This window comes from Kwoniella botswanensis, chromosome 3 (genome assembly GCF_036426115.1).
Source record: "Kwoniella botswanensis chromosome 3, complete sequence".
Classification (NCBI taxonomy): domain Eukaryota; kingdom Fungi; phylum Basidiomycota; class Tremellomycetes; order Tremellales; family Cryptococcaceae; genus Kwoniella; species Kwoniella botswanensis.
Window position 1 is genome coordinate 1,338,370 of NC_088601.1, and position 22,813 is coordinate 1,361,182.

The window sequence follows — 22,813 nt, forward strand, 5'->3', positions numbered from 1 at the left end:
ATGCTGGAAATGATACTACACGATGTTGATCATCCATCATCCCATCATCATCATCCCATCTCATCGATCATCTTGAGCGAGAGATGCGGAGTTGACCGTGGTCTGTGCGTGTTGATGACGCGTGTAATCTTGCTGCACGTCATCCATCAATATTTTCTCCCTCCCTACCCTGCAGTTTTATCGTTGTCATCATACCCAAGCAAGATGATATGATCCGAAAATGACTTCGCACCCATCACCAATCCCTCCCAAATCAGAAGAGCTACCATCAAGTGGACATGTTACTACTTCCAATCCACTGCGTACAGCCAGATCCCTCGTCCTCCTTCAACTCCTCTCCCGACTCCTGACCTTTACTCTCAATCAGGTATTACTCCGATTAGCTTCTCCAGCAGTATTCGGTACAGCTGCTATCCAGTTCGACCTGATTTGCTCAACAATCCTCTTCTTATCCCGGGAGGGTATTCGAAATGCTCTCTTACGGACAAAATCAAAACCACCCGGTGATGTTGTTCAAAAAGATGAAAGACAAGTCAAAACTTTATCGATGATACCTTTCCAGCTGGGTTTAGTCATTTCAGTGATAGTAGGATTGATATATATCCACAGCTCTGATTCAACTACAACATCCCAGTCAGATTTTTACCCTTCTTTGGGGATGTACATCCTTGGTTCGTTGATGGAACTTTCTATAGAACCTGTATACATAGCGATTCATAGATCAAACCCGCCAAGATTGGGTGTGAGACTCAGAGCAGAAGGAGGTATGGCAATTCTCAGATCAGTCGTAACTGTTATAAGTCTGTTGGCACTAGGAGACAAGAATGCTCTGCTCTCATTTGCTCTGGGTCAAGTGGCCGGGGCAGGCTGGTTGGTAGTGATTTATCTGAAGGAAGTTAAGTGGGATGTTAAGAGTCTGTTCTGGACGGGCAAAGTAGAAGAGTAAGCTTCCTCTCCTATCTTTGTCGTCTACCACACATTAGCTTATATGATGTGGTGATCAATAGCGAAGATCGATTCAACCCGCACACGGTGTCTTTGGCACTTGCAAATACTGGACAAAGCTTTGTCAAGCACTTGCTTACAGAAGCTGATAGGATAGCAGTAGCTAGGATATGCCCTTTAGATGGTCAAGGAGGTTATGCGGTAGCTATGAACTATGGTGAGCGAACTCAGCTTGCATTTTTCTGATTATCCTGGCATATGCCTGGTGCTAATCAACCACCCCGCAGGTTCGTTGATCGCTCGGATCATTTTTCAACCGCTCGAAGAATCCCTCTTACTGCACTACTCCTCTTCTTCACCAACTTCATCTCATACCATATCCCTCTACACCTTGACCATCAGACTATCGCTCTACCTCACAACCATAATCTTATCATTCGTTCAGCCATTATACCCGTCCTTATCGGTCATCCTCTTACCTAGACAATATCAATCTACTAGCGCACCATCGATCTTACATCTTTACCTGATCAGTTATATCCCCCTCATGAGTCTCAATGGAATCACAGAGACGTTCGTCACTTCTTCTGCCACTCCCAAACAAATTAGAGAACAGTCAAAATGGATGATAGCCAGTTCGTCAGTGTTCGCCTTGACTCTGTTTGGTATGACCAGCACGGATACCAGTACCAGTACCATCTTCAACAAGTGGAGTTGGAACGTTGAACCGACAAGAGAGGAATCATTAATCCTAGCATCATGTTCAGCTATGTTAGTTAGAATAGTGTTCTCACTCTTACATGCCAAGAAGACATTCTGGTCCAAATTCGGAGTAAAGGATGTACTGCCTGATCTCAGAATTATTATTTGGAACTGCTCGGTATGGCTTCTGTTGGATAAATTGGCAAAGACTGGTAGTTGGAAAGTGAATTGGAAAGGATGGATTGAATTGATTGGTGCAGGTGGGGTTTTGGGTCTGGTCACCTTGGGTTTTATGTGAGTTCAGCTCCACCCTACGCTTTATCAAGACAGTATTGCTTGACACACAAATGCTGATTTATTCCCTATCCAGATTTCTGGTCGAAAGAGGTAGATTGCATGATCTCAGGAGTAGTAGTAAAGGTAAAAAGGTAGAGTAGAATACGAATGACTCCTCGAAAATACACCGTACTCATACATGCACATCGAATTGTACCATATCATCACGTGCTATCCGCGAGATCGATGGGTCGTTCTGCCTCTATGTGCCGGGTCGAGCAAGAAGGGCGATTTTGAGCATGATTTTGCGATCCGAGGCAGCGCCCCGCTCTGTAGTATAAAGGTGATCTCTCGAGTGGAGTGGACTTCATCAGTTGACGAATTTGACGGATGGAAATGGACATTTCTCCTCTCACGAGCTGCGAGTCTCCTTTGAGGGACTGAATATCTGGGATACAATGGATACAAAAGCTCTTATACAGAAAAATGGGTGGGACATAGTCACACATACATATACTTTGATAGTCCTTATAAGCTTCATACGATTCTTTCTAGTAGGCAAATGCAGTAACCAAATAAATACGAATCCTCCACTTCTCAATTACCGTTCCTTATGTATTCTATGGTTCAGTGCTCTAGTGGCCTGACTCTAGGTCTTGACAACGGGAGTGAGCGCCATCATGCTGAGCAGCTCGAATACCAGGCCGGCTGCAGCGATCTGCGTGATCTCGGCTCTACGAGGCGCAATGACATTTCAGTCAGCCATTATTTCCAACCTCCAAAGACCTGCTTGACTCTATCCATGTACTTACGTCGTATCGTAGGCAGGGGCGACTTCTACAACATCAGCACCGACAATCTTGAGATCCTTAAGACCATGCAAGATCTTGATCATCTCCCTACTGGTCCAACCTCCGATCTCTGGAGTTCCTGTCGCAGGTGCGAAAGCAGGGTCGAGGGTATCGATGTCGATGGTCAGATAAACGGGACTGTCACCCACTCGGTCCTTGATGCGCTTGATCACGCCCTTCCATCCGATATCTTCGATCTCGTCAGCGAGGACGGTGGCGAAGTTGGTCTCGAGGTCAGAGGGAATGTCGCAGTTGGATCGGATACTGCAGAGAGGGAGATTAGCATATCTTCAGCTAGGAAAAATAGGACTGAGACCATGGGTTGTAACAAGCCGGCTGACTCACCCAGCATGAATGTTGGTCTCGCTCATCAGTCCCTCCTTCCAAGCGAAGTAGAAGTAGTCCTGTTAATTTAGTTCACATCGCCCATTTAGCTTCCCCTTTATCTTTGTAACGGCGAAGGTTCAGGCTGAGATGGACTTTCGGAAGCAGGGCAAGGCGGGGAACCAACTCACGCCGTGGGTCAGAGTGCCTTTGTCGGGGTGTCGCGAGTCACAGTGACTGTCAAAGTGGATGACCGACACAGGTCCGTAAACTTCGTTCAGGGCTCGTAGAGCAGGGAGCACGATACTGCATCCATCGAAGACGTCACAGATCATACAGCTTGATTAGCTGACATCCCCTTTGCTGAGCGATCAATTGTCTAGTTCAATCCGTGAATCACACTCACGTATGGTCACCGCCCAGCATCATCACTCTTGGATGGTGTTGACCATCGAGGGCCAAGCTTTCTTCACCGTTCTTGAAAGAAGTTGAGATCGGACGATTGATGAGGCTCCTGTAGTCATCTTCCAGGGTGGCCAAAGCGAGATCGTTGGAGTAGAATGTCATTCTCGAGTCACCACAATCGACTGTTTATACGCGTAATTACAAAGCCAAGAAAGCACTTTAGTCAGCAATTGCACTAGTTCATAGCAGTAGAACCGTGCTGGAAAGAGGATTTGACGGCGTGATCGTGATCGTGAGCAACCTACCGATCTCGAGCTCCTGGAATGCATCGTTTCCGAGCAGACGATTCGCACCCCCAAGCCGTTGAGCACCGCCCCTGATACCACCCGGACCGAATCGAGCGCCAGGTCTCCAGGAAGTCGCGGTGTCGAAGGGAGCGCCCAGGATGGCGATATCGTAGAGGGTCGTGTTATCCGCTGTCATGCATCGGACAGGCTAAATAGCGATCAAAGTCTTCAGTTTTCGATTTCTGCCGTAAGCGAATCTGAAGTGAAGTCTTGCTCACCTTGGTGTGGCCGAATGTCTTGAGACCCCAGTAGGCATCCCAAGTGTTATAAGGGGGGACTATTGGCCGAGGACATTACTCTCATAGTCAGCAACCTATGCAGCTAGTCCAGCATCCGACCCCTGCATCTTATCTACGTCCGACCAGAATCACAGCACTTTGAGCAGATCTACTCACATGGCGCTTTCTCATTGGGGTCCCTCGCCCCGGCCTCCGCCCTCATAGCGTAAAAAGCCGCATTCTCCGCATCTTCGTACCCATACTTTGCAGCCTGTAGGTCTAAAGTCTCCTTGGCGGCCTTCTGTGCTGCCTTCGCCTTGTATTCGGGAGAAGGGTGTCGAGGCTCCGAGCTACCGGATAGGTATTCCTTGTAGGTGTGTCGAACTCGATCTCGATCGGGGAACACCGCTTGAGCAGCGGGGGCTGGGACGGCCGCTTGGACAAGAGACGGAAGGAGCGCGAAGAGGATGGTGAGGTTCAGCAGCATGGTGAGCGAAAGGTTTGCGATAAATTTGTTCAAGTTTCACTTCACAAGTTGAGCTGTACTCGAGCAAAGACGATGGCACCGCTCGACTGACTGGTTGATGGACACAACAGAGATCACGGTGTTGATATACGCTTGCAATACAATGCCGGTGACCGCTCGCCGGATCATTGAGTTACGCGCACACCCAGAGCATGCTTTGATGTCTTACTACTCGGACTGTACCGATACGACCACCCTCACAGCCGCAGCCGCTGACAAGGATTTAGGCCTAATCCGAGACGGACCCTCTGAATAGATAAGGCTTAATTTCCCTGAGTTACCCTCTTATCTCTGTCGCGAAGCAGCACATGGTGCAATCGGGCCTAGGGATGCGCTTGCGGCTGCGATCAAATGCGTGAGTTACTCTAATTGTTCGCGCATGCAAATGTATTGCCTTTCGTTCGGTGATCTGCGGCTGATTTACCTTTGTCGTTCATCGTCCCATCTAGTCGCCGTGCGGATGCGTCTTCGCGAGTTTCATGCATGTTACGTACCACACTGACAAATGTTGCCGAAAGCGCATGCGCAACGCACTGTACTATGATAATTATTGTACAGCTGTCCATCATTACATTATCCGCACCAAGAATATGAAAAAAGCTAAGCTTCGGAGCTGATTGGTGCTATGTAAGGCTGACGCATCGATGGCCTGTGGGAAGAAGGCTTTTGGTGTCAATCTGCAGAGAGGCACACATGAGTCCTGTGGTTGGTCACACAACCGCATTCACTAGAGTAGCATCTACGTGTACTGTACCACTTGCACTGCACTTGTGTGAAGGCAGTTGTAGGCATATACGTCGAACTCCTCCAAGCATCCTTTTGATTCATTACAATTCATTCTGCTGGCTACAATATCAACATTCTATGTATAACAAAGTGCGTTTTTGACATGGTCGTTTTAAGCTAAATTAGAAAGGCAGAGAGCCCCAGAGCCCAGTGTATTATGAAAGCCTGCTTCAGCGGTTGAGGCAGCAGTGGAAGTTAGATCTGCGCGTGTAGGCCGTGCCAAGATTCGGCTACGGATAATCACAGATTATTTTGAGTCAGCTTTGCTCGCTTCATACAAACCCGTAGGAGCGAGAGGAAGAGGGAGAGAACCGGAAACGCGTGATGTACGTACCGATTCTTCGCTGCTCTATGATCTCGGCAGGCGTGGCGGGCGAGCCGTCTTCCTCAAATTGCAAGAGCCCGGTGTATGAGAAGTCAGGTAGCTTTCGGGGCATGCAGTACGAAGGCTTCACGCCGTTCTCATCGACTTTCCAGGGTTTACCAGGCTCAGGCGCGTTAAGTATGATGGCGTTGAGTGCACTGTGTTGAGTCTGGTCAGCCACAACGGCCAAGAGGATGATCTTCAGAGAATGAGGAACATGAAACTCACTCCATCGAGACGTCGTAGTCGTGGAAGTTGTAGGGGGTGAGCAGCACAGATGACCTGATGAAGGTTGTCAGTGAGCGTCGATGGCTTCGGCACACTGGTGGAGCTATGCACTCACGTCGCCACGTTTGTCAGGGTCTGAGGCGAATCCTCCGCTCTAGGCAGGTGATGCGTGCCGAGGTTAAGCCATACCACGAGCTATAGTATATTCAAGGCTCCAATGTCAGCCGAGGCCCATGCTGATTATAGTTACTTGTAGGCATGAATGATGTGACATACGTCTTCCTGCTCGAGCGACTCGCCGTCGAAGAACTTGTAGAAGTCAACGGTCGGCTTGCCTGGCAAGTGAATGTTCCACATGGACGACGAATATGGCTCGTTATCGTGACGTCTCGTCACTGCCAGAGAGTGCTTAGCCCAGTTGACATTGTTTTCGGTCCGCTTGCAATCGAGGTTCGTAAGATGAATGGTACTGGCTGTATACATCGGGAAATCAACCTCAGTATCGCGTAAGGAAAAACATTGGTTTGAGCATGAATTCCACATACCTCCCGGGTGTATGGCATAACCTCTGGCGTTTCCCCAAGAGTTGTGTTCCTCCTCATTGGTGACAATGTACATTCCCTCCATGCTGCAAAAAGGGTTGGTCAGCTTAACTTCGGCATCCAGTGAGCGTACGCAAAACTCACTTCTTGGCGTATTCAAGTTTGCTATCGTTCTCACTCTTGATCATCTTTCGTACCACACGCTGCTGCTTGAAAGTCTGGTGAGGAAGACAGTCAGTGTCGAGCTGTTTGTAGTGGCCGGCGAACAACATCTGCTCACCTCTCCCCAGTCTTCGTCGACCCATGGTGCAGTGGTCTCTTCCATCTCAAGCATGGCAGACATGAGCGAGTTTCGAGTCCCAGCGATATCGAAGTCCACCTTGTAGTTGATCACATGATCATGTAACGATCCCATCGAGGTGTCCCTGATCTGATGGCCGTACGGAGCCTGGCTTGCATCCCATACTCCTCCTTGCAGATATCCAGAGGCAGAGACACGCAGCTCCAGAGTTCCGTCCAGCTGAAGGGTCAAATCGAACAGGTAGTCGTAATTGCCAACAGTACTGATCGACCTGACTGTCAGCTCGTAGCCCTTGATGGCACCCATCTCGTCCTTGAGCCAGCCGGTGTGTCGACTGAGGGGCTTGGTGGAATCTTTCTCAAAGACGCAGATGGCGTTTAGCCGGGTTGAAGAACCGGTGGCCGTGTGTACAGTTGCAGGAAGGTAGACAGCTTCGGCGGGACAGTCGTAGCCGACCATGAGTTCCTTGACTGGAGTAGGTGGTACCTCATCAGCATTCGACTCAAGTCTCTTAGAGTGATCAATTGACTGGACTTACCAGATGCGCCCATGCCGAAGGCCCTATCAAGGAATACAGTCGTCGCCTGGTGAGGATCTGTGCCAGAGTACTGAGCCATGGCTTCCTGGGGTGAAATCTCGTAGATGATCCTTTCCCCCTTGAAGTTGATGTCCCAGAAATTCAGACCCATGTCCCTCTCGAATCCGAGATAGAGAGACCAGTCCACTGAAATCAAGTCAGCCTCGGTTCACAGCAATTCACAGTCTATTTCTACATCGATATTTACTCACTCCAAGTGAGGTACTGCTCCTCTTGATCGACTCTGAAACGAAGGCCATCAAAGCTGACGCTCCTCGGTCCAGCACGGTCATCGAGATCTCTCCTGCCGCCCTTGTTCTTACGCGTTCGAGTCGCCCATTCAGAGGTATCATTCAGCAGCGGCTTCTTAGATTTTTTGAGTTTGCCTTCGGACCAAGCTTTCCGGAACTCGGCTTCGGAAGCGAACACTTGGCCGTTGTAGACCAATTTCAAGAGCTTCCATTGAGAGGGATCGGTTCCGCTCAGATCAAACTAAGGAAAACGAATCATGATCATCAGCCCAGATGCTCAGTCAACTTGTAGTGCGGGTTGATCCAACATGGTCTGCTTGAGAACACTCACGTAAGCGTAAAGGTCGACAGGGAAGAGGTAATGTCCCGGGACATTCAGCTTGAGCCCCACCCAAGCTTTCCTCCAAGAGCCATCGTAGCTCATAGGTGCTGTCGCAGAGCCGATCAATGTATCGTTGGCATGCCCCTTGGAGATGCCCCCGAAGAGGTCCATAGTGATGTCGCTCATCGGGCCGAAGGTGGAGCCCAAAAGTAGACCCATCGTAGTCGAGTTGGGGTTGAAGCCATGAGCTAGACCTGTGTTTTAGCATGATGGCGCCGTTTTCAGTGCAGAAAGGCACTCCTCACCATTGTATGGAATCTCTGGTCGATGATAGATCTCAGTCAACGGTCGCATCGAAGTTTCGCTGGACAATGGCAAAGGTCCGATTAAGTAGTCCACGATCTGTTCGGTATTCCCATGATGGACCACGGCCTGCCCAATGATTCCAAATCAGCGACCACGATCAAGCTCTACTGACGGACAAGTAGATCCCGACGTACATGGGCATATTTGAGCGGCGCTTCGGCCGAGCCATTGAGGTAAGCTAGTGCAGCAGCTTTCGGCGGAATATACGCCTCAATCAAGAAGATTGCATTGTCGTTGTCGGCCGCGATGGCTGATTTTGTAAGGTTCAGACCTCTCTCTGGCTGCCAAAGCCAATCACGGATATCGGTCGCCTCCTTGATTGAAAGATTCTTCCAGATATCTGCGAGGCTCTCAGCTGCTATACTTATGAAGCAGACCAAAGTTGCAAAGTTGATGCTCACTCTTCTTTGGGGCTTGAATGGACAAAAGATCGGTGGCTTCGCAAAGGGACACCGGTTGGCGACCTTCGCTACCAAAGCTCTGGACGAGCTCACCCTCGATGAGGTTAGTGGGGCCGACGATCCAAGTGGCAGTGGGCACTAGAAGCACTCCACAGAGTAAAGCAAGAATCGTTTTCGTTTCAAAGTACTTCTTCTTGGCCTTGGTTGCAGTAACCTCCTCATGAATCTCTGCTTCCACCTCCTTCGACAATGGTTGGTATCGATGGTCCTGTGGCATGATCGATGTGCTGGCGAGTTGGGATGTACCTTATACCATATCAGTGTATTGCACCAAGATGCACAAGCGTTCATATATTTCTGTCCAGGTAAGCGAGAACCAAAGGAGGTGTGAACCAGGTCCGAGTCGGGTTGACGTGACGTGCGGTCCTAAGCGCATTCCGTCTAACACATGGTGCGAGCGGCAACGTAACCCAATTGAAGCTAGCCGCAAGCGCTTCGATGTTGGCTGGAATCTTTGAGCTTTATACATAGGCGCAAGCGCAAACCCTTGAGCTTACGCTAACTTCGGCTGACGGAAATTGCCGGAGCGGATTTGGCCGCCAGGGCTTCAGGGCCGCAGCTTATCTTTCAGCAAAGAACAAATCAACTGCTCATGGTCCGACGAATGCGACTACTTTAGTGTCCGGACGCCATTTTCTCTTATCTGGATTTTGGACATGAACCGCTCGACCGGCGCTGCAGCTGAGAGTGAAGCTCATGACGCATATTGATCGACCAATTGGACAGAGATAAGGATCACGAAGAGGTGAAGTCGATAAAAGGCCGCTCGGGTACCCCGAAAGTAACGTGATTCCTTTCATGCCCCACCACGAAACATTGTCAATACACCACAAGGGTACTCACAATGCCATCATCATCGAAAGAGATCGACCGCGACCCTCTTGAGGAAGACTCAAGCGAGGCCATTCACCAGCTACCCAGGATTGGGGACTCGGATATTAACGACAACGCCAACAAATTGTCCGAGAAGTACATCGAGCCAACTGTCAGCGTCAACGAAGTCAATGACAAGGTTTACGAACCGAAAATCGAACAGGAAGAGGTGATCGTCGTAGAAAACGCTGACCAGCTGGTCGCGCATGTCGTAGAGTGAGTCACGTGCAAGACTATGATGGTCGATAGATGCGCAGCCAGCAGCTGACTGCTGTGCATTCCAGCCCTCGAGACGATCCCGATCTTCCTGTTTTGACCTTCCGATTCTGGTTCCTTGGTGCCGGTCTTGCGTGCTTTGGTGCTGTCCTTGCTGAGATCTACTATTTCAAAGTAAGCTTTTTATGCGCGGCGTTCGGACCTCTTGCACTTCAGCGCGGCTAATATCAACGTGCAATAGCCTCAAAATGCGTCGGTGTCAGCTCTGTTCCAGCTCATTATTGCATATGTTCTCGGCAATCTTATGGCTGCGGTCATCCCTTCCAAAGGGAAATGGCGATACCTCAACCCCGGTCCTTTCAACAGTACGTGTTCTGTAACTTCTATAGGGTGCATGAAAGTGTGCTGATTGTGAGCTATCACAGTCAAGGAGCATGCGGCTATCGTCATCTTTTCATCGACTGCCTCGGTCTCAACTGCTGAAGCGGTCACGATCGTGGCGATTCTCAACTTGTACTACAACATCGAGATAAACCCCGGTGGGTCCATTTCATGCAATGGACATCTCAAAACTGCTGGCTGACGTTTATTCAATGTAGGTGTCGCCATTATTCAGACCTGGGCTACCCAGTGTATCGGATATGCGGTCTGTGGTGTTCTTCAATCCGCTCTCATCTACCCAACCTACGCTGTATGGCCAGAGACCTTGCCTTACATGTCTCTTCTGCAGTCCATGCACTTCGGAGGCATGTTGAACAAAAAGCGAATGAAGTTCTTCTGGATCGTCTTCATCGCCATCTTCTGCTGGGAGATCGTTCCCTCGTGGATGTTCCCTCTTCTCACTGCTGTCTCGATCATTTGCTTGGCGGACAACGGCCGACACACTGTGGTGCGACAGCTGTTCGGAGCCGGTTCCTCCAACGAGGGTCTTGGTCTCTTCTCCTTCAGTTTCGACTGGATTCTTATCACCCAGGCGTATCCTCTATGGTTAGTGTCTGTAACATCTTACACTGCAGTATACGTTGGATATTGATCTCATGGGATTTGGTACTTTAGGTGGCCCTTCAACTCTCAGTGGAATTCCTGGATTGGTCTGCTCATTTGTGAGTAGTCTTTGGGATTGGCAAACAAATCACCCAATTGACATCTTGCTATAGGTTACGCTTTGATGATGGGAGGCTACTACAGCAATGTTGGTGAAGGCCGCACCAACGGCTTGCCTTTTATGAGTACTTCGATCTTTACCTCCAATGGAAGTGAGTTGAATTCTATTTCCTGTTTGCATGGTGGGAATCGCCAAGCTGATGACTGCTCTTTAGCGTCATACCAACAAAGCAAGATATTGGACTCCAACAATGCCCTCAACATGACCGCGTACCAGGAATATGGTCGACCGTACTACACGTCGACGTATCAGTTGTCGCTTGCCACTCACAACTTGTCTTGTGGTAAGTTGGCTTGAGCCAGGTGTACAGGCGAGATCGAATGCGTTTGCTGATTTGCTGTCACCAGGTGCTGCCGTCATGCACGTCCTCTTGTGGCACTACAAAGACATACTTGCGGGCTGGGCTGGAATCCGACTCGGTAACAAGAACCTGGATGTTAAGGACCCTCATTATGAGAAAATGAAGGCGTACAAAGTGGTCCCTCAGTGGGCCTATCTGATCGTGTTTGTTGGTGAGTGGCAGACGTCTGTATGCGTTCGAATTATCAGAGCAGTTCTGACGATCGATCTGTAATCTCTCAGTCTCGATGGCCGTGTCAATGGGAACTGCCTACTATGGCGGCCACAACACCATCCCCGCTTGGTCTGTCTTGATCTTCACCCTCTTCGGCTACTTCTTTGCTATAATTCTGGGATTCCTCAAGGCTGTCACCGGTTTCGACACCAGTATCAACGGTATCGTGCAGCTTATTGCCGCCTTCCTGCACCCTGGAAAGTGAGTACAGCAGGGCATTTGGACCTTCGGTCGGTAGAGCAGTGACGTTGACTGGTTGGTCTTCATATTTTATTTGTAGACCTATCGCGAACATGTACGCATCTCTCTACGGATACTACGCACCCCTTCAAACGCTCTACATGCTCAAAGACCAAAAGGTGAGTCGAACGCTTGGATCTCGTGCCGCTTGATTACACGCTGACTGGTTGTTCGTATCATTCCATAGCTTGGCCAATATGCCAAAGTCCCACCCAGAGTCGTGTTCATCGCTCAATTCTGCGGAACCTTCCTCGGCGCCACCCTCAATTATTGTATCTACAGGTGAGTGCTCAGTAAACCCACTGCACCCAAATACCTAGCGGATCCGTCACAAGAACGATCGTTCCAGTTGTATACTTACTGACTACTATGACATTTGCAGGTCGATCATGTCTGCTCATCGAGAGATCTTGAAAGACCCAGTCGGTAGTCGAATCTGGTCCGGGTGGAATTTGCAGGGGTAAGTCATCAGACGCTATGCCAAGATGGATACCTGAACAAAAGCTGACGGTCGAGACATATCAGTACCAACTCCAAGGCTATCACCTTCGGTGCTCTCGGAAAGCAGATGTACACTGCCGGTGGACCATATTGGTTCATTCCCGCTTGTTTAGGTATTGGCTTGGTACTTCCGATTCCCTTCTGGCTCATGTACAGGCGATTCCCCAAGCAGAGTATCTGGAGGAATCTCAACACTCCTATCATCACCAATTATATGGGCTGGCTCCCATACTCTGTCAACGGTGAGTGATACCCTCATTATTCGCCTGCGGGGGCAGCATGAGACCTTAGGCGTGAGGCTGATCGATCTTGCTTCTGTAGGTATGTGGTGGTCTGGTGCCTTGATCGGCTTCATGTCCCAATGGTGGGCAAGGAAGTACCGGTGAGCTTCTGCGCAATCGCTCATCATACGGCAATAGCCGACGCGGCGTTGAGTCCTGTTGCTAACGACTTGATTTGTTCGTGCTTACAGACCTCGATGGTTCGTCAAGTACAACTACTTGCTCAGGTAAGTCATCGCGTAGAGCATACAACCAATACTTTTCAGTCCTACAGTATTAGCGCCCGCTGACAGATCGTTTCACTTCCTCACTCACTACTCCTACAGTGCGAGTCTCGACGGTGGTACTCAGGTCATCTACTTCATCCTCAACTTCGCCATCTTCGGCGCAGCAGGAGCGGCGAAAGACTTCCCATACTGGTGGGGTAATCCCGATCCCTCTAAACTGAGTGTTGACAGGTGTCAAGCTGTCTGATAGGGGCGGCGGCATGTTTGCGCCACTCGTGAGACAGTATTGGTGCTGGGAAGCGTAGCTCCCTCCTATCAAGGAATGGAGGCCGGAATTCTGGTCTCGGTGTGTGAGGGAGGCAGAAGGCTTGTAACGATGCTTTGATCTTTTTACGTTTGACGAATGAACGTGGGCTGTGAGTGCTTGATCAGACGGGAGGCGTTTATTTCATGTGGATCTTTCTTCATAGATGACGTGCGATTTTTCTCTTTTGACGAGTAAACGAGGTTGTAATGCAGAGTAGCTTAGATGTGAGCGTTGTACGCATGGATTGTGTTGAACGATGAATGAATGAGTGCTTGATATTCAAACACTCGTTGCGCTTCTGAACACTAGAGACGCCTTTGCCTCAAGCAATTCAATCTCATATTAGGCAAAGCGCCGCACTCATCGACTTGCTGCCATATTGTGGACTTGACGGGGAGTATACGAGTACGTCTTGAGTCTCAGTGAGCAGGACAGGCGCCGGTGCGCTGCCTCCAACTGCTCTACTGAACACAGGGCATTACACACGTTGTGGCTGTCTCCAGGGTGCCTATCACCTTATGTGCTTGGATGTGCGCTTGCACACTGTGTAGGTCCATCCATCCCTTGTGCTACCAGTGCCATCGACTCGCCCCTCCAATCTCATTTTTGCTGCATGACTGTTTCTACTACTCGCGCTCACTGCTGTTCCCTGGGCGGCAGAAAATTTCCTACAGAGGTATTCTTAGGGATTCACCACCCGAATGCACTGATGTATGTGTACGATCTGGACTTGGTCAGGCGGAGTGGAGCAGCTCGGGAAGCGCACCTAACAGGAGTACTATAGGAGAGCAAGCATCATGCGGGGAAGGAGGCATCAGAGGATTTGCGGTGCTTGTAGTGGAGCAGGGAAAGGAGAAGAGAGTGCTTTCGCAGCGCCACATGGCTATCCCAACAGTCAATGCTCGAAATGAGATGCGATAAGCCTGGCGGCACGGTATCAGTATCGCGGCTAAATCATAGGACGCCAGAAGATAGCAAACAGCTCCTAAGTGTTCGAGTTCTGCAGCCTGCGCTTGCGGTTAACTTATCGCGAAGCTCAGTATCAAAGTATCGTGCCTGGCCGCTGCTTACGGCAAATGCCAGAGAAAATGCAACCGCCGCTCATCTCCGTCCGTCGTTTCCCCTCTCGTTAAATGTACGAAGCCACAAAAGCGCGACTCAAGTTTTGTAGGACTTCGCTGCTCTACACTATCAAGCGGAATCATATCACTCACATGCCTGACTTGAGTTGCTCACTCGTTGATACAGAACGCAGAAGCTACAAACTTAAACGACCGGTCTAAAAGGACAATATCGCGGAGAATCGAGACACGAGACGTATAGGACGAAAGGACGAACGGGCGCTGTCGCTGCACAAGTAGAGGTCAAAGGATGACGTTCTCGAAATGGCAGCTGGCAGTCCTGCTGTCAGCGCGGGTAGTAGAGCCCATAGGATACACCGTAAGTACAAGCCTCAACATGACTGTGTGATATCTCTGTATTCATGCCGAGAACTTCTTGCCGGAGCCTTAAGAATACTCTTCTTTCACTTAGATCCTGTTCCCGTACGTGAACAAGATGGTAGAGAACCTCATGCCCGACGTACCGAAGTCCAGCGTCGGGAAGTACTCTGGAGCGATCGAAAGCACCTTTGCCTTGTCTTCCGTGCTGTTCATGTATCAGTGGGGTAAACTGTCAGACAGGATAGGGAGGAAGCCTGTCATCTTGGGAGGTCTGTGCGGTGTCGCTGTCACGCATACGCTCTTCGGTATGAGTCAAAGCTTCTGGTGGGCCATGATAGCTCGATTCCTGAGTGAGTTGACTTCATGTCAAGAACCTGTCGGGTCAAGTATGTGTGCGTGGAAGATTTTTGCTGATCTCGTGAGGCTCGACTCAATTGTCCATCTAGGTGGTGCTCTGTGTGGGAATGTGAGTGGCGTGTATTTTTTCTCTACTCATCTGGCGATGCACTAAGAGTCGCCAGCCTGACTAAGTTAATGAATCAATCCATCTTGTTTTCGACAGGCTTCCGTCATGCGAGCTGTGCTAGGCGAGATAACTACAAAGGATAACGAGGGCTGGGTGTATCCTCTCTGGACGGTCTGCTGGGACCTCGCATGTGTAGTGGGCCCAGCTATCGGAGCGTTACTTCAGAACCCAGCTACACAGTACCCGGATTCATGGATGGCCAAATCGAGCTTTTTAAGGAAAAATGCGTATTTCTTGCCGAGCGCGTTGATAGGTTCCATGTCTTTGCTGGCTGCTCTACTCGTCCTTTTCTGTCTTGAAGAGGTGAGTCAGTCCATTGCTTCCGCTTCGCAACTTCTGCTCTTCTCTCTGTCACCGTACCTTTTCGTAGCTCTTACAATCATCCCTGCATTGACTGATACTGACATACGCTTCAGACCAACCCGGTTTGCCGCAATGGAGCTGCCGTCAAGGACGCCAAACCGACCGAAGAGACACCGCTCTTGACCGAAGAGCCCATAGATGCTATCGAGGCCCTTCCCCCGGCTCATAGCTTCTTTGAGTTGGTGTCGATGAAAGCGATCCAACAGGTCCTCATCTCCATCTTCCGTGAGTCGACTCATATCTTTGACTCTGGGCGTTCAAATCGCAGCTCATCCTTTGCAATTCGCTGATTAACCCTGGGTGTTGATCGCCGCATAGTCCTCACTCTTACTGCAATGTCGTTTGACGCAGGTTTCGTTCTCTTCGCGTACTCTTCGGCCACACTGGGCGGGATTGCCCTCTCTCCGGCGAGTATCGCCTCATGCCTGTCCGTCAAGGGCGGCATGTCAATTGCGTTCAACCTTCTTCTATTCCCGCAAGCTTTGAAACGCGTGAAGAAGAAGACGCTGTATCGGTCTTTTGCCGCGTGCTGGATAGCCGTCTTCATGTTACCGCCTGTCATGAATGTGCTTGTGCTGTACTCGGAGGACGGCGGCGGAGGCTCCGCAGCCAGTGAGATTGGAGATGGAACATGGGTGGCAAATGGATCGCTTAGGTATTTGTGGTTCATGATGGTCCCGCTGCTGGTGCTATACGTCTTTGGTGACCTCTGCTTCCCGTAAGTGTCCCATATTCGCTCTTCTAACGACGCAAGATCCAGCTGGGGCCTCTCGTGACGTCAAATTTTGAGAGATCGATATCTCGATGCTTATTAACCTGGTCTTGCAGTCTGAACATGCTCGCTCTGAACGCTGCTGCTCCATCCGCTTCGTCTCTCGGAGCAATCAACGGTATATCGCTTATCACCAGTGCTCTGGCACGATCGATGGGACCAGCATTATTCGGGTAAGTCCACTTCTTTTCACTTACACACTAAAAATATCCTTCTCTGCGATTACCCGAACGCCGTCCTTGCCTTCCTAACAACCTTCAACGAAGCGGAAAGCTGATGTATGACCTCTGTACTCATCCCTTCATCACTTCCAACTCATCAGCCTCTTGTACGGCGTTAGCGCAGAACGACACTTTCCACTCGTATGGCTCGTTTTTGGCGGCATCGCATGTTTGTCTACTGTCCAGAGTTTCAGGGTGAACAGTGACACCAACACCGACAATCGCAAAGGGGTGGAAGTAAACGGGGATGAGGAAACGTTGGAGAGTTGATTGATCTTTCTTGGACATCGCGCGCACATGGAGAAGCCCACATTGCTTTAGCTACGGCTATAGCTGGGGGTGGCGATCTATCTGGATCAAAACCACAAACGATATCTATTGTAAGCATGGGATGATACTGGATAGAAAATGAAAGGAAATAGGTCCCTGATCACACATAGACGTAGACTTAGGCGAAAGCATGATTCGACATAGTATGGACCATTCAATAAAGGTGCATCCCCCTTGATGTGATGTCACTACAAACGCCCGGGCGATCTAAGGTATACTGTGCACATAGCTTTACTGACCCATGTACGTAGACGACCCAGATACATAAGATGATTGCAGAGACTGCACAACGTAAGAATTTACTCGAGTTCAGTTAAGATCAGATCAACAATAGCCCAGCCTTCATCACCTCGCGCCATGATGGATCTACCTGACCCTGATCCCGAAGAGCGTACAGCTGCAAGACCGGCAAATGGGACACATAAGCTTCTGTTAGACCGGCGCATTGCACATGGACGGGGTTGGACGAGATTTGGGCGCGGGCGCATTACAGTTGGCAGTTCGTATTGATGTTTGATGAGTAGCTTGACACTTACCTTGTTCAACATACCAAGGGCTTCCTCAACGTCAAAAGCGAATGCCGTGGTCGATCGTAGCTCCATGATCGCTTTCCTTATCCGGTCTCTCCCTTCTTCCTTGAACATCATGGAGCCTGCAGAGATTGGATAGTCAATTGTCAGCTTAAAGGGGAAGCAGAAGAAGCACCTGGTGGCACTATAGTTTCTCCGACAGGACTCACCACTAATGATGGCAGGGAGAAGAAGAGCCACCACAGCCGACCCTGCGCTAGACCGACCGAGATTGCCAATAGCAATCTCCGCGGAGGCTTGTACTTCGGAGTGCGAATGCGGATGGTCGAGCAGGTCCACGTGGATCACAATCTATCAATTGTGGCGTGAACAAAACGTACCAGAACAATACGTAAAACCCGAATGAGGCGCGCTGAAATCAGCCCTTGTCCTTCCTGATATCAGATACACCAGATCGTCTGTTCTCTCAGGGACAATCGATAGTCACTCACCTTGATCGTGTGGACGAGCACAGTATTCCCCAAGGCCACTCTAGCCGGCCTTCTATTACCGTCCTCCTTCTGCAAGTCATTCTCCCACACGGATAGCTCTAGCATAAGATCGTGGACCTTTTCGAGATGTTGTTGGAGATATGTGGGGTCTAGCGCTGTGGTGAGTAGCTTGCGTTCGTGTACCAGTATGTTGACTCGGTTCAGCTAGGAGGAGAAAACAGGATTCCGGCTTCAGTCAGCGCAGTTCCGTCGGTTGTTCCTCGGTGAACGTATTGGTAACAAGCGTATATGACCTGTTGACACAGAGCTGCATGACGGCCGAGTGGTGGGAGATAATTTGCTTCTGTTTGCGTACCATCTCAATTACACCCCGATCAACCCCGTAAGAGTTATGCACGGTGTCCTCATCGCTCTCCACAAAGTCAAACCTGTGTCCATGCAAAGACCGTCCACATCAGCTTCCCTCGTAGTGTACCAGTCATCCAACCTGACCCCCTGATCTAGGTCCACTCACCACCATGGGGCGAATGCCTCGGTCATCAGTGTCGGCGCAGACCCAGAGGCCAGACACCAGCACACATCCACGATAACCAAGTTCTCCAATAACGTCCTGACCCTCATAATCTCCTCGTTTGATCTGCGCTTGGCCGATTCCAACATCCTCAGGGGTCCACCACGCGCTCCGATAATGGTCAGCGCAGTCGCATAGGCTTCTTGCCACAACGTGCCGCCGTTAAGAGCTTGGGAGATGATAATCGATACGGTGCTTGATAAGAGTAAGATCGATATCTCCTCAAGACCATCGTTGACCTCCTTGCGCTGCACCGCATGGTTGTCCGTAGACATGGTCGGAGTTAAGGACGATGATCTGCTTCCCGATGCGAGTTTCAAGAGAACACCCGTCTTACACAGCTCAAGAGCCAATCTCGCAAACTGGTTTCCGATAGCTCGGCGGTACTCCCCCTCCCCTTCATGCCTCCTCATAGTGACTTGACTCTGCGAGGACTCGCCCCCCAAGCCGATTGGCATATGGTCCGATTCCGGTTGATCGATCAAGGCGATATGGCCAGGACGCGGACTGCCCCATCTTCCCACTGGAGGCGATTTCAGATACTTGTGCTCTTGTTGCATGACGATCGAGGACCGGTGTACCGCCGCGACGGACAGCAGCGATAGCAGGACGGCGTCGGTCTCGATCGATGTCCCGCGGCGATTGGTGAGACATTGTGCTAGGTTGAGATACTGGATCGGTTGATTGGCTCGAGGTACGGCGTAAAGGAGGATATTCCCTGTATGATGTGTGATTGGGTTAGAACGAGAACAGCAGTTTATCTCCCGCGTTCACTACTGTGTAACAGTCCAGCGGCTCACCGAAACAAAGTAGATGATGCATCTGCGGTACAAGATATGGATCAGTCAGTTAACCTCAATAACACCTGATGGATGGCAGGGATACCACCAGGAGGCTAGCCTGACCTTCCATACTGCTGGTGCTGCGCCATCCTGAACACCGAGAGGTCCGCGCGAAAGAGGTCAAGAATGTATGTACTCACAAGCTCTCTTTCGTGGTCGTTAGGAAATACAAGTACTAAAGGCTCAGTAGGCACCCTCGCCAGCGTGCCATCTTCTCCTTGTGCCCTAACAAGATCCATAACGTCCTCCTTTTCTAGTCCATTCTTCGATTGCCGAGCAGTGGCCACAGTCTTGACTGTCCTTGTGAGCTTGGCGATGTCGGAATCGTAATCAAACGTAAAATCGCTCCCTTGACCGACCATCTGTTCCTCATTTAGCGGGAAATATACATCTTTCCTCGCTCCTTCTCCTTCTTGTCGCTTGCTTGTTTTCGGTCCCGCATGATGTCCCTTATCTTGGCCCTGTTCGTATATGCGAGCCGCCTCTTTGCGACGTCGCTTCTTGGATGGCTGTTGACCGTCCTCACGTTGTCGGTCGGTGGTCTCTTCATCGGGGTTCCGTGATTTCTCGTTGCCGCAGACCCGAAGAAGTATAGGCCATATGCACTAGACGGACGAGGACAATCACCGACGTGACTTCGTTAGTTGGGCAACCCGAGGCTCCTCGTCTCCCCTCACGCTGTCCGAATCATTTGGCAGCAAGCTCCAATGCTGACACTAACGAGCCAAATGACCTAGCGGAACGCCCCACTCACCTCTCCCTTGGAATGCCGACATCGCCTACATACGGGTTTCTCCTCGTCGCACCTACGAGAGCAGTGTACATGAGCCGCAAGAACAGGAACAGTGATTCAGTGTATAAGACCTGGAAGCGATACGATGCGACAAAGACTCACTTATGTTTGCCTTTTCTACACCGCAAACATCCTAGAGTGCATGAATGACCCGGTTGAACAAGGTAAATCCAGCATGAGATTAGCCTACGTATAGCGAATATGGGCGTTTTGCCTATCGAGAATCTGCTTCTGTGCAGTACTCGAGTATAGCCAGTTCAGGTAACTTACCTGTCCTACTCCTTTTGAACCGAGGTTTATAAATTTCATCTTGTTTGGCAGCGGCATCAGCACTCGTACCAACCTGTACAGTCGTGATTTCCTCCTCTCCAGGTGAGTCAGATTCAAGCTGATCCGACATCGGCATCGTACTCTTTGTTGACTGACTAAGTGATTATACGAAGTTTATGATAAGTGGAGATTTTTAGGAGGAGCATGTCATCGACCAATCGAGTACTATGTGTGGTTCGCGATAAGCACCTGAAAGGCGATATGGGTAGGGCGAGAGAGATAAGCAATCCAAATTCGACGCCTCCACTTTTTACGAGTCTGACTGCCCTGAAATACCAATACAAATGACTTACTTCGTAGCCAATAACTCTGATCAAGAACATGCATAGCATGAAAACAGGTTGATAGTATGAAAGCATGTGCACTGAGATATCGAGCTATGTACAGCTCAATCTCGGTAGTTCCTTGTCGTTACTGTGACTATTTTATCGTTGTATGTGAAGGCGGGCCATGAGTCCGATTCTCTTTTGATCGTCCTGTACTCGCAGTATTTCTGTGCGACCCCCCGATGTGAGTTAAGTCATCTTAAATGCCGATGATGATGATGATGATGATGATGATGATGATGATGGCGATGAAGAGGATAAGAGTGTCGTCTATTGCTATGTCAATAACATCCAGATACATTTCATGACTGCCATCCATTTCCTGTTTGTATCTCAACTCACACAGCATACTCGAATTTCCCAAGACAAAGACGCGTCCTTTGGGGGAACATTACCCCATATATTTGACCCTCGTGATATATCATCGCCGACGATCCAAGCATAACGTACTAGCAAAGTGGTAGAGGATCGAGGTAGCTTCCGTCTTTTGACACCACAGAAAGAATCTTTGCTCACCAGAAAAACCATCCAGCATTAAGCATTGATCATTAGGTTCAGAGAGCGAACGTCACTAGTGCTTGGCCTTTTTTCAGCATCATAGTTGTCTATCCCCGACTCACACATCCTCCCACACACGGACAGACAGGGCAGCGGTGCCGATCAGAAGCAACGAGGAAAAGGAAAAGGACATCCTTGTATGAGTTGATTGTTTAGGAATATAGGAGATCACCGTCGCCATCACCAACAAGTTCAATTTCAGAAGTAAATAAATTATTGATATATATCGCAATCGTGAGTGCAACGAAATGTAAAATGTATTTGACCGTTTGCCGAACGTCAAGAGCTGATCCTAGGATCCTTCCCGCATCATCTCGTCAGCTCCCTGCGCTGTTCCATCACGTCCTTCATCTCTCATCTCCTTGGACCCTCGGTATGGCTTTTGTTGAATAAGTTGGCAAAGACAGATAGAAGGAAAGTGAGTTGGAAAGGATGGATCGGATTCATCGGACTAGGAGGGGTTTCGGGTTTTATTCTTTGGGTTTTATGTGAGTTTGAGTCCACTTTGCGCTTGACTTTTACTTGATTCGTAAGAAGACTGATCTATATTTGATTAGATCCTTTGGTCGAAAGAGGTAGATCACGAGTTTTGAGGAGAAGTAGTAAAGGCAAGAAAGTAGATTAGTCCCCAGGGTGCTTTGTAAATGCATTATGAATGCATGTCTACCTGATCACGTGCTTTATTCGGGATAAGATGGATTGTTTCAGGTGACATCCCAATTGTTCGTTACAATCATTCCATTAGGGATGGATCGTAAACGATTCTATACCTTCCCGTAGATCCAGATCTTGCAGATTAATCCATACTACAGTTGTAGCAGTACTCTGAACGTATCAAGGAGAATAAACGTTTGGTAGCATTAGAATTCCGATTACGCTCCACACTAATTTATCGGTCTACGGCTTCTTTCTGCGCATTAGTGGCGTCTATCAGGTTCAAGGACCAAGGAACGGTGATGATGGAGAAGTCATGTTCAAAGGTTACAAGGAGATGAAGAAATGATGGTGCTGCGTCATTTGATGAGTATGATTTTGATTAAATTCTAGAATTCTGGGATCTCATCTGTCCTTTCCGATCGCTCTCTTGCATCAGCGAGCACGAAGTGAGCGGAGTGTGCCGTGATTGGTTTGTGATTAGAGTAGAGTTTAATCAAGTGATTTCCTGAAGGTGCGAAGGTGCTCTACTGTACCTTTTTCACCCGAACACCGCAACAGTACATCACATCTTAAAGGGTATGGGCGGGTCAGTGCGTAACACCCTGTTGTAGGATAAATCTATGATGATGATGATGGCGATGGTGATGGAGAGGATAAGAGCATCCTTGACTGCTGTGTCAATATTCTCTAGATACATCTCATGATCATCATCACCCTCCCACTTATATCTGAACTCACAGCATATCCCAAGACAAAGACGCGTCTTTAGGTGAACATTACTCCGTTAAACACCAACGACGATCCAAGCATAACGTACTAGTCAACTTGCATAGAGGAGGAACGAGGAACATTCCGTCTTTTTAGCACCACACTAAAAACCTTTTC

The 22,813-nt window shown here is 49.4% G+C and overlaps 6 protein-coding genes across 6 annotated transcripts; 3 read left to right on the forward strand and 3 right to left on the reverse strand.

Annotated features, from left to right (window-relative positions):
- Positions 1 to 220: 220 nt before the first annotated feature.
- L199_008379 (uncharacterized protein) lies at positions 221 to 2,084 on the forward strand (the record flags this gene model as incomplete). Its single annotated transcript, XM_064894060.1, has 4 exons — positions 221 to 942; positions 1,008 to 1,162; positions 1,233 to 1,941; positions 2,018 to 2,084. The coding sequence occupies 4 exons, from the start codon at positions 221 to 223 to the stop codon at positions 2,082 to 2,084; spliced, it is 1,653 nt and encodes a 550-aa protein (XP_064750132.1).
- Positions 2,085 to 2,572: 488 nt separating this feature from the next.
- L199_008380 (agmatinase) lies at positions 2,573 to 4,555 on the reverse strand (the record flags this gene model as incomplete). The annotated part of the gene is made up of 8 exons (XM_064894061.1): positions 2,573 to 2,657; positions 2,736 to 3,038; positions 3,120 to 3,178; positions 3,290 to 3,404; positions 3,505 to 3,685; positions 3,809 to 3,998; positions 4,069 to 4,127; positions 4,246 to 4,555. 8 exons carry the CDS (start codon positions 4,553 to 4,555, stop codon positions 2,573 to 2,575), a joined length of 1,302 nt encoding a protein of 433 aa, XP_064750133.1.
- A 1,020-nt stretch (positions 4,556 to 5,575) lies between these two features.
- On the reverse strand, positions 5,576 to 9,009 carry L199_008381 (uncharacterized protein; the record flags this gene model as incomplete). The annotated part of the gene is made up of 14 exons (XM_064894062.1): positions 5,576 to 5,610; positions 5,715 to 5,902; positions 5,973 to 6,026; positions 6,088 to 6,167; positions 6,249 to 6,445; positions 6,518 to 6,600; positions 6,659 to 6,732; positions 6,795 to 7,285; positions 7,354 to 7,539; positions 7,605 to 7,884; positions 7,975 to 8,213; positions 8,271 to 8,397; positions 8,466 to 8,671; positions 8,733 to 9,009. 14 exons carry the CDS (start codon positions 9,007 to 9,009, stop codon positions 5,576 to 5,578), a joined length of 2,517 nt encoding a protein of 838 aa, XP_064750134.1.
- Positions 9,010 to 9,636: 627 nt separating this feature from the next.
- Positions 9,637 to 13,116, forward strand: L199_008382 (OPT family small oligopeptide transporter; the record flags this gene model as incomplete). Its single annotated transcript, XM_064894063.1, has 17 exons — positions 9,637 to 9,881; positions 9,950 to 10,055; positions 10,123 to 10,246; positions 10,307 to 10,420; positions 10,481 to 10,868; positions 10,938 to 10,984; positions 11,039 to 11,137; positions 11,201 to 11,329; positions 11,394 to 11,558; positions 11,629 to 11,821; positions 11,901 to 11,979; positions 12,048 to 12,142; positions 12,243 to 12,320; positions 12,386 to 12,603; positions 12,683 to 12,743; positions 12,834 to 12,869; positions 12,969 to 13,116. 17 exons carry the CDS (start codon positions 9,637 to 9,639, stop codon positions 13,114 to 13,116), a joined length of 2,325 nt encoding a protein of 774 aa, XP_064750135.1.
- A 1,431-nt stretch (positions 13,117 to 14,547) lies between these two features.
- L199_008383 (uncharacterized protein) lies at positions 14,548 to 16,770 on the forward strand (the record flags this gene model as incomplete). The annotated part of the gene is made up of 8 exons (XM_064894064.1): positions 14,548 to 14,616; positions 14,710 to 14,968; positions 15,065 to 15,084; positions 15,181 to 15,447; positions 15,561 to 15,732; positions 15,826 to 16,225; positions 16,336 to 16,452; positions 16,602 to 16,770. The coding sequence occupies 8 exons, from the start codon at positions 14,548 to 14,550 to the stop codon at positions 16,768 to 16,770; spliced, it is 1,473 nt and encodes a 490-aa protein (XP_064750136.1).
- Positions 16,771 to 17,149: 379 nt separating this feature from the next.
- L199_008384 (uncharacterized protein) lies at positions 17,150 to 20,463 on the reverse strand (the record flags this gene model as incomplete). The annotated part of the gene is made up of 11 exons (XM_064894065.1): positions 17,150 to 17,227; positions 17,367 to 17,482; positions 17,570 to 17,711; positions 17,852 to 18,055; positions 18,207 to 18,279; positions 18,366 to 19,140; positions 19,223 to 19,244; positions 19,405 to 19,869; positions 20,019 to 20,070; positions 20,160 to 20,190; positions 20,328 to 20,463. The coding sequence occupies 11 exons, from the start codon at positions 20,461 to 20,463 to the stop codon at positions 17,150 to 17,152; spliced, it is 2,094 nt and encodes a 697-aa protein (XP_064750137.1).
- Positions 20,464 to 22,813: the final 2,350 nt, after the last annotated feature.